General features: G+C 51.1%; 1 protein-coding gene across 4 annotated transcripts in view; it reads right to left on the bottom strand.

Annotated features, from left to right (window-relative positions):
- LDLRAP1 (low density lipoprotein receptor adaptor protein 1) overlaps window positions 1-9,523 on the bottom strand; it is a 29,192-nt gene extending 19,669 nt beyond the window's left edge. Inside the window, exons 1-4 of one of the 4 annotated variants that reach the window (XR_001412797.1) lie at window positions 8,662-9,474; window positions 7,211-7,373; window positions 6,558-6,648; window positions 3,281-3,479 (exon numbers count right to left, since the gene is read on the bottom strand). Coding sequence is in view for 3 of the 4 variants with exons in the window: in XM_014948701.1 (XP_014804187.1) it covers window positions 3,281-3,428 (148 nt within the window). In the remaining variant the exon portion in view is untranslated. Of the gene's footprint in view, window positions 1-3,280; window positions 3,480-6,557; window positions 6,649-7,210; window positions 7,374-8,661 lie in introns of all 4 variants that reach the window. The other 3 variants (XM_014948701.1, XM_014948703.1, XM_014948702.1) reach the window with 3 other exon arrangements.
- Between the last annotated feature and the right edge of the window lie 1,064 nt (window positions 9,524-10,587).

Here is a 10,587-nt window from a genome sequence, read left to right as displayed (position 1 = left end):
CCCGGCCCCGAGCCCGCTCCCGGCCCCGCCGCAAACTTTCCTGCGGCGCCAGCGCTGACCGCGTCCGGGGGCGGGGAGCTGTATGCAAATGAGTGACGTCAATCAGACCACGCCCTTCCCCAAAAAAGCCACGCCCACCCCCTCAAATTCCCTCTCCATCAGGGGTTCCTGCGTTTTCCAACGGGGGTCCCGCTTTTTTCCAATGCCCGACCACTCTTTCGGTGAAAAATTCTTTCCTAATGTTCAGTCTAAACCTACCCTGTTGGAGCTTGAAGCCGTTCCCTCTCATTCTGTCATTAATTACCTGGGAGAAGAGACCAGCACCAACCTCTCTACAGTGTCCTTTCAAGTAGTTGTAGAGAGTGATGAGGTCTCCCCTCAGCCTCCTCTTCCTCACACTAAACAGCCCCAACTCCCTCAGCCGCTCCTCATACGATTTGTTTTCCAGCCCCCTCACCAGCTTTGTTGCCCTCCTCTGCACTCGCTCCAGCACCTCGAGATCTCTCTTGTGTTGAGGTGCCCAAAACTGGACACAGTACTTGAGATGTGGCCTCCCCAGTGCTGAGTACAGGGGCACAATCACCTCCCTACTTCTGCTGGTCACATTGGCTTTCTTGGCCACCTGGGCACACTGGGTGTGTGTCCGTGTCCGTATCCCCGCACACATTCCCCACAGGAATTCCCTTCCCGGGGCTCCACGGCAGCACCACCCCCACCTCCCTGCTCCGGCCGACCCCGACGTAATTAATGGGGAAGATTAAGGCCCTCAAAGGCTTTCCGAAATTAAAGGGATAATAATGAGGAGGTTAAACCCCACATTTAGGATTTGCAGAATAATGCCTCCCAAAGCCTATTATTCACAGAAACATTTGTGTAATTGAAAAAAATCCCTTTTGAGTTAAATTTTAACGTTCCCTTCACACATTCGTAGCTGGGAGTCACGGAGCTGAACCAGCCTGAAGGAGACGGTGACGTGAGGGTGAGGGTGGCAGAGCCCTGGCAGAGGCTGCCCAGGGAGGGTGTGGAGTCCCAAATCTGGAGATCTTCAAGCCCCACCTGGATGCTCCTGAGTGATGTGCTCTGGGCAGCCCTGCTTTGGCAGGGGGGTTGGACTGGATGGTCTCTAGAAGGTCCCTTCCAACTCTGACAATTCTGTGATTTCCCTCATTTCCTCCGCAGCAATTTCACCCTCCTGATGGGGAAAGACCCACAGCGTTCCTACACCGAGCTTTCCAGAGGCACATTTTGGTTCCTCTGTTCCTGCAAAGGGGGTGAGACCCCGCTGCCTTCCCCGGCTGAGCTCCCCCACTGAATCCCAGTGCCAATGTTTGCCCCTCGCTTTGGCTGACTGGTAATAATCAGGAGAGGCTGAGGGAACCGGGCATGTTGAGTTTGGAGAAGAGGAGGCTGAGGGGAGACCTCATTGCCCTCTACAACTCCCTGAAAGGAAGGTTGTAGAGAGGTGGGGGTTGGCCTCTTCTCCCAAAGGAATCACGATAGGAGCAGAGGAAATGGTCTGAAGTTGGGGCAGGGGAGGTTTCGAGTAGATATTGAGAAGAATTCCTTTACTGAGAGGGTGGTCAGGCACTTGAAGGGTCTGCCCAGGGAGATGGTGGAGTCACCATCCCTGGAGGTAGTTAAGAAAGGTACAGACGTGGCACTTCAGGGCATGCTCTAGTGCCTGAGATTGTTGGGTTGGGTTTTTTTTTTGTGTGTGTGCATGGTTAGACTCAATGATCTCAAAACCACAAAGATTCTGTGATTCTGTAATAAACTATTAGTGTCATCTCCACCCAGGAAGGCAGAGCATCAGGCAGTAAAAAAAAAAAAAAAAAAAATCACAGCTCTGCATTCATCTACTTTCTACCTCTCTGGGCAGCCCAGACTTTCCTCCCTGCAAGAGGAGCCCAGGGGCAGACGGGTGGTGTGGGTCAGGGAAGCAAAGTCAAACCTATTTATGTCTGTCTGAGGTCTGAGCGTGGCACAGCAGATTTTTTTTGGAAAACCTTCTCACTTTTTCACTCTCTGCCAGCGCCGCGTGGCCGACCTCCGCAGCCCCAGCCCTGCTCAGCCCATCACCACCCATCCATCTCCCCGTTAATTGTCACCTCTCCTGACGAGCCACCGGCTCTTTCCGCACGTACTCTCTTCTCAAGGTTATTTTCAGCTTTGCAGCGTCACCAAAACACACAAGTTTGTGTTTCCAGCACTGCAGCAGTGGGGCTGCTCCTCTCCGCCGTTCCTAATATCCAGCATCAGCTCTTCTGTTTGGGAAACGTACAAAAAATCCTCACCCCTGCTCCTCCCTGCCACAGCGCCTGCATCCACAAATCACACTGAAATAAATGCAGCCTCTCAGGGAAAATTCTGCATTTTTTGGTAATGCTGATGCGTTTTCCCAGCTGAGTGAGCCACCCCTGATTTCTTTGGAGCCATCCTCGCGACGCACACGCGGCCCCAGACCTAAGTTCAGTGACAGTCATTATGCTTTACTGCAAGGGTGGGTGCTCGTTTGCTCCCTGCTTTGATTAATCAAGTCAGCAAAGCCGTGCCGACCCCCCCAGGCAGGGTGGGTGCACGCCCCCGGGGTTGTGCTGCTGCACTCTACCCTCTTCGTATTTATAGCAACGTGAGTTTTATAGCAAATTAGCGGCGCTGGGGCCGGTTAAAAGGTGATCACTAATGGAAATCTGAGCTCCTTCCACTCCGTCAAACCCATCCGAGGTTTGCCTCCTAATAAATCGGCCGACAAGGCTTGTGTCTAACCGTCCCCGTGATAAAAGACCAATTGCCAACATTTGCTGCTGTTTTCCTTTCCTTTGACATTTCATTAAGGAGAAAATAACACCAGCAACTACCAACGTGCTCTCATCGTTGTTTGTTGGCCATAACGTGGCTGGTTGTCCTGATTAAGTGAGCAGCTGGCCAAGGGGATGTACCCTGTTTCCAGGATGACAGAACTCCCCTCAGTCCTCCCAGGACCCTGCAGCTTTTTGGGGCTCTGCAGAACAGGCTGAGCTGCCCCCCGTTACCCCCCCAATGCAAAGAATCACTGTAACTCACCCCCCCACCACGGGGCTCAGCCGTAACCAACCCACACCTCACACCCTCACTCTGGTCCATCAGTAAAACTTGTCATTTTTAGGCATGCTCAGGACATAAATGACCAGAGTCATTACCACTGTTAACGGGTCAATTAACATGCTTTGGGATCTATGGAGAAAGGGCACTATAAATATGCATAGTATCAAATATTGCTGAAATAAGTATCTGACTGTACCGGTACTTGGCGAGGAGCTGCTGTTGATTGTGGTGAGTGTAGGGGGGGTCAGTCCCAGGGGATGGATCACCCGTCCTGGTGTCACCCGTGATGGTGTCACCCGTGCCCAGGGCTCTCCGGAGGGTGCAGATGGGACCAGCTCCAGCATCACCACCCACGATGCCAGGGATGAGCGTTGGTCTCCGAACGCAGCATCAGGCTGGAGAGGGGAGACAAAGCCTGGCATCAAACACTCATTTAAAAGCAGCCAAACAGCTGCTGTTGAACACATTTTGAAAGTATGTTTTTATTCTGAAGTTTTGCCACCCAAAAGCAAGGTTTTAAGCACCCTTAAGAAGGCTGCAGCTGCATCCAGGCCAGAACCAAGAGCTTCCACTCTTGGAGAGAGGGATATTTCATCTTTCCCTCCCATATCCCTGCTCTGCTCGTGCCACTTCTCATTCTGCAACTGCACAAACACCCAGGGCAGAGCCCCAGCTGCTCTCCCCTCCCTTACAGCCCCCGAAACGCAGAGGGCCAGCAGGTGGGCTCACCCCCAGTGACACCAAATTAACATACTAATTACCATCCCCGGTGCTAGGACGACCCTCAGGTGCCTCCCCCTGCTCCATGACCTGGATATTCTGGGTTTTGTGACCTCTTTAGGACCACGCTCCGGAGCGATGCTCACATGGCCTGCATCCCCAGTAAAATCAGGCTGATGCTGGGCTGCCTGCGCTGATGGAAAACAGGCCCAGGGCAATGAGGAGCAGTGATTTAATTGCAATCAAGGCCTGTCAGCCTCGTCAGCGTGCTCGATCAGCTGCAGCTGATGGGCTGGGAGCTGTTAGAGAAGGCTGCAGAGAAGGGGCTGCTGCTCCAGCAAAAACACCCCCCACCTGCCCAGCATCATGCTTCCAGGGATGCTCAGCACCAGATGCTGCAGAGGAATGGCTCAGGAAATCTCCTAATCCCTAGTAATTAGAGGCTGGCTTAAAATTTAAAGCATGAGACTTAACGTCCCTTTACCAAATTTCGTATGTTAATTAGCCCAGCTCTGCAGAGTTTTGGGTACCAAGGAGTAAATCTCACTCTTTTTTTGGAGCTCTGCACACTTTTTGGTGTGAATAATGTCCTGCACAGGAAATCCCACAGCCTACCTGCTCTCAATCCTTACAAAATATGACTCTGAAGGAGCTCTTATGCTTTGCCCTGACAGCAAATGGCAAATGAGGCAGGAGCTCATGAGAAAAGCTGCTTCCCTCCCTGCCTCGCTGCTGGTGGAGGCAGTAGGTGCCTTGTACGCCCTGTCACCGAGACGTATCCCCTTCTGCAGAAGGAAGAAAGGCTCCTGTGACCGGGGAGGAAGCCGAGCTGGGGAGCTGAGTGTGGTGGGAGGGATGAGGGATGGAAAATCCACATCAGCATCGACGCCGTCCAGGGAAATTGGAGGCTGCGCTTGTTCCCAGTCTGTGCTTGTGGTTTCCTCCCCTCAGACTCCCTTTTCTCCCCTGGTGAAAACAAGGATTTGCACAGGGAAGGAAAGCATTTACACAAACAAAGGCTTGTTTGCACACCCAGCACATCCTCCCCTGCTTCCTTGGGGTGGCACAGGGTGCCCTTGGACACCGGGAAGCAATCCTGCCCCGGCAGACAGTGCCTGGGGGGCACAGATATCCTGGGGGTACTTTCCAGCTCCATCTCATCGGTGGCTGAGCAGGAGTGGTCCCTCAGGAATGTCAGGAGGGGTCCCTTCCTGCCCTTATGGCCACATCCTCCCAGGGGATGGCCCCTTGTGAGCCCCCCCACCCCCAGATTTCAGCAGATGGCAGCTGATGGATGGGGGATTGAGTACAACCTTGGGAGGGCAATGGGGAGCTGGGCAAGGAGAGCAGCACGGACACTGGCCCCCAGCCACAGCCTGCCCGGGCACAGCGCCCGCTTTGGCATCCTGGTGCTGGGGGATAAGCCCCCGTCACTCACACAGAGCCAGGGGGGGCTGCCACCCATCTGATCCCTGCAGATGTTGGTCTGCTGGAGATATCAGAGCTGGCATAAAGTGCTCGGAGACTTTGGCTCAAAAACACCGAGCAGCAGCAGCAACGGCCGGAGCTACCGCAGAAAGATTGGGCTCATTTTTGCTGCCCAGGAGTTAGATGTCTGGTCGGATCTAACCATCTGCTCTCCCTCCGAAAGTTAAGGAGAAAAAGTGACATTTCCAGAGGAAATGGAAGATGAAGGCTCCTCAGAGGGGTCTGTCTTCTCCTGGTGACTTTGCACCCAGGCTGGGCATTTTGCTGGTTGACCAACACAAGGAGGTGCAGCCCAGCCCCGAGCCTCCCGCCGGGGAGTTTGGCCAAAGCCATTTGCCAAACGAGCCTCCAATTCATGAATAGTTTAGTTCCCCAGGAAACACGACTTGTTTCACGGTGAATTTACTATTCACCAAAAAGATTGCTCAGCTCTCAGTGCAGGTGGGGAGGACGAGTTACCCCTCGTGTGACTTCTCCAGTGGCTTCCTCAGATTCAAAGCTTTCAGGAGGGTAAAACTATGGGGTACAAATTCTCCTGGCACGTGCCAAGGAGGTGGCTGAGAGTGAAAGTCAGCTCGTGTTGATTTTAATTAATGTTCCCAGCGTAAGGACAGTGGGACCTGGCCCTCTTTGAGGAGTTTAGTCACTTATTCAGGTTAATTCTACCTTTTATCACAAGGAATCCACTCCTCGTCTTAGGCTTGTGTTAAACTCGATTAGTTTTACTGGCAGCGCCGGAGCTCTCAGATTGACACCAACATAAAACTTCGTTATATAATCCAGCAAAGATAAAAATACATCAGGGTAAAATATCAGCCGTTAGAGGAAATAACCAGAGCGCCCACACGTTTAATGCGTTCTGAAGAAATGGGGAGAGAAATCACGGTACTGTAATGCACAGTGTTCTGGGGCATCTTTTATCAGAGGATATCAAAGCACTTTACAAATCATTACTTATTTAAGCCTTGTCACATGCTGGTCACAGAAGAGAACAATGCTGGAAGCAGGGCATGAACTCAGGAAGCATCAGCAGAGACAAGGAAATATTTAAACTAAAGAGTTTTCCAATGGGAAACGCTGTTTCACCGAGATTGAAACATTTTGCCGGAGCATATTGATGTCGAGAAAGTTTCTGACAGACCAATTTCGAAGCAATTCAGCATCAAAATGGGATCTTGTGCAGTCAATATGCGGGAAAGGTTTTATTTCAAGTACAGGGTTTGCTTATGTCGTGTGTATATCCCGTGTAAATAGTTGTGGCTGACCTGAGCTAAATGTTTCTTTTCAGTCTTCTGGCTCCCTGATGCTCTCGTGGCTTCTCTTTGCTGTGACCACAGGTCAGCTCTGTCTCTTCTCCTGCCAAACAAAAAGCCTGGTGTTCCCACTGATGCTGGGGAGAGCACCCCGGGGTGGTCCCCCCACATCAGGTGCTTGCTTTTGTGAGATTAAAGGCTGTAAAATGTGACTCGGGTTCTCACCAACATGTGGCAGCAGATTAAAATCAGGCACCTGGAGCTGCCCCCCAATGAGCCCCTGCCCCTCTGCCAAACCCCCTCCATCCTCCTGAGCTGCCATAAATGAAACGTCCCTGCCTTTGGGTGGTCACATCCATCAGCAGGACACGGGCACCCGACAGCCTGATTTTAATCTGCAGGCACATGTCTGCTGGGGACCTTGGTGAGGCCAACATCAATCAGTGCAGGTCCCTGGCAGGGAAAGCCCTGCTGATTTTCAGCAGCTGAAAGCATCTCCCTTCCCCAGTGCTACCAGGCGGTGAAAACTCACCTAAATCAGCAGTGAGGTCGATGAACCCCTCGCCACAGAAACAGCCCTCGTGATTGTTTGATTAAAGACAGAAAGGGCTCAGCAGAGAGAGGGGATAGAAGACAGGGGGTGTATTTCCAGCTCTGCCCCTTACCTGGCAAGGGGATCTTGCTTGAGTCACTTGAGCTGCTGGTTTTGCTCTTGCCTGTGGATACGAACCCACCAGGAAGAGGTTTCCACGTTAGACTGAGCCAAAACCTCAAACCAGTTCCCCAAATGCAAGGGGTTCATTCAGGGTTCACTCGGGTCTCCCGTGACTTTGGGGAGAAAGAGAAAGACAACAGTCAGTTCAGAACGGTCTTTTCTTTGGCCTATTTAAGCTTTTAAAACCTTTTAAATTATTCATCAGGAACAAGACAACACCAAAAAAATTGCATTTTGAGACAGCACTTTGGACTGCCCTCCCTAAAAAAAGGCCAGCATCCAAAAAACCATCCAGGCACTGAAAGTCCCCACCCTTTCCAGTTGAAACTCTTCCCCTTGTTCGACCCAAATGACAAAGGATGTTTGCAGGTACCTCCTGCTGGGATTTGGGGCTGCCCACACTCTGCCCCCCTGCGCTGGCTGTTGCCATCAGTGTTGGTCCTCTTGGGATTAATAATTAGGGCTTGGTACCCTGATGATGCGCCTTAGACGTACCTGATGAACACACCTTGCACCCACGAGGGTGTGCTTATGTGTTTTGAAAGAGTTGACTATCGAGAGCTGAAGAAAAGCACTGAATTCAGTGAAATTCAATGAAAAGCAATGAATTCATGTCTGGGGAGCAGTTTAGATACATATTTCCCTGCACCACCACCCCCCAAGATTGCACTGGGTCCAGCATCCTTCCCTTTCAGAGGCAAATCTACCCCCGTTGCTCAGATGAGGATTTCTTAGGAATCCCTTGATTCTCATGTATTTCCTTTGAAAAAGGCTTCATCCTCTTCCCGTCCCCTAAAGCAAGCTCCTGGCAGATTCTCCATCCCCCTCATCTCCCGTCCTTTGCTGAGGTGGCAGCCCCTGAGCAACATTTCTCTGTCAGGTTACGGAAGACACGGAGAAGGGAATTTATAACACAAATGCCAAGGGAGTTAATGTGAACTGTGTGAAAAGCCACGACCGCCTCATGTAATATTACCACTCGGCTCAATTTAATGTGTTCTTAACGATAAGCAATTTTCAGTTTTTCCTTAAGAAAACCCTGTGCTGGCTTTTGCCTCTGCCCAGCAGCGCTGTCTCCGTCCTCTCTCCCGTTACAGCACTGCATTTAAGATGCTATTTCTCTCTCTCCAAGGTGTTTTTGCAGGGCTTTTCTTCCCTAGCTGCTTCAACACCTCCAGCACTGCATCACCGGTGTCAGAATTAGTTATTGCTGGTGGTTCTTTATGTTTAGGTTGTACCAGAACATCAAATTTAAGGTGCAGACTGGAACAAAACCATCGAGGCCGTGGCAATGGAAAACAGCAGATGGGCAGCACCTTCCTCCTCTGGTTGGGCAGATTTTGAAGCTAATAATAATTGCAAACACCTCTCCATCATGTTTAATCCTTTTAATCTCCTTACCCTCCAGTCCGGATTGGTGTTCCCTTTGTGTGCTGACATCTCTCCTCGTAGCCGGGATGTCTCTGCCCAACCCTGGACCCAACCATCCAGAGGGAGACTTCGTTAGGAATTTCTTTCCCAACATCCTCCATCCTTCCCATGAAGAAGGGGCAGGCAGGGCTGTGGCAGTTCGAGAAGTTTTCAGCAAGTTAAAAAAAGAAATAACCATTTCCTGATGAGTACATCCAGGGGTCACGTTTTTATTCCCGGTTTTGCTCTGGACGTGCTCTGTAGTGTTTGGAGTTGACCAGCTCTTACAAGCCTTGTTGTTTTACACACTGCCCCTAGGGTTATGTTATCAGATTACAAGCCTCCCCCTTCCATTAAAACATGAGGTTTCTAGATTCTTGTGGTTGAAAATATGAAGAACAGAAGTTCAGAAATCCAGACAGCAAGCAGAGAAATTTGACTTTTTTTTTTTTTAAGCCGTAGACTCGGGGGGGAGGCGCTGACTCTGGGTTTTTGAGCTTTTAATAGTCATACTGGAATCTGCTCACGTGGCTGAGGAGCTTGGCCCTCCCAGGGCTGAGAGCTTGGGGCTCAGCTGACGGCAAAGGGAAGGGCAGGCACTGACCGCCCGAAAAAGTCACCAAATCCTCTTCTGGAAAATAGTCTTGGCCTTTGCTGCCTTCTCTTTTTTTTTTTTTTTCTCCACTGTTGCAAAGCAGAATCGTTTCCTGATTTTTGAAGTGGTTTGAGATCCCTGGGTGAGAGGTGCAGCTCCCAGCAGTGATCAGGAGCCTGGTTCTTTCTTCTCTCACCCACAAGCAGAGCCAGCACCACGGACTCAGCCGACGGCAGAGCAGCATCACCAGGAGCAGCAGCTTGGCCAAAAGAGGCTCCTCAACCTGGGAGACAAAGAGATCACATCCAATTATTGAAGGATGAAGCTGGATAAATCAGACTCAGAACAGATTGTTTGGATTTTTTGTTGGGTGCTGTTTTGTTTTGTGGTGGGTTTTTTTTAAATCATTATTTTTAAGAATGAGTATAAATTGGCTATCGGAACAACTTATCAAGAATTGGGTTGGATCCTCTAGCAGTGGAAAAACTTAAGCTAAGCCTGGATGGTCCTGCTGAAAGGGAGAATTACATCCTGTGGCTTCTACTATTCAGGAATTCAGAGTGGCAATCCCAGCCTTCCCCTCTGACCTCAACCTGGCTGCACGCTGGGTTTCAGGTTGTTCCACGCTGGGTGCATCTGATAAATCAGTTCGTTCTGAATCCAGCTGCCTTTTCCTGCAGCTGCTGGTCTCCTGGCCATATGGCAGAGCCACACACCTACCCCTGGCCCTGGACTGCTCCTCTGAAGGCTGCTGGTCCCTGCATCATCTCTCCATCCCGTGCCTCCAATAGCAGTGCTTCCCACCCCGACGCGATGCTGAATGTCATTCCGCTCTCGCTCCCACTGAATCAATTACATTTCTTTGGAAATCCATCTGCTTTGAACCCTGCTAGGAGGTGTAACAAACCGGAGTATGGGTATTGATAATTCCATGTTAATAAGTTGAAAGAAGAAAGATAACTGTCCTTGAGCAAAGACAGAGGATGTTACAATAATGATCTCCCTGGGGCAGAGATTATCATGTTCCTCATGAACATCTTTCGCACCGAGGAGTGATCCCTGCTCTGCCTCTGCCACGGCAGATGATGCAGCCAGACTCTGGGTCGTTCCTCCAGCACCGAGACCAACAGGGGCTTTATTAATCCCAAAAGAAGCCAGAATGGTCCCTGCTGCTGCTTTTAGCTCTGCCACCACACTGAGACAGCAGCCACGCTGCCTGAGTCCCGTCCTGGGGCTAACCCTGCATCCCTGGGGGGATCTGCCACCCTGGGATGGGTCCTGGAGACCCCAGCCCCGATCCCAGGGAGGTCCCTTCCTACACA

This window comes from Calidris pugnax, unplaced genomic scaffold (genome assembly GCF_001431845.1).
Source record: "Calidris pugnax isolate Ruff unplaced genomic scaffold, ASM143184v1 scaffold162, whole genome shotgun sequence".
NCBI classification, from domain to species: domain Eukaryota; kingdom Metazoa; phylum Chordata; class Aves; order Charadriiformes; family Scolopacidae; genus Calidris; species Calidris pugnax.
Note: the sequence above shows the minus strand (reverse complement) of the source record. Positions and strands in the feature narration are given on the sequence as shown.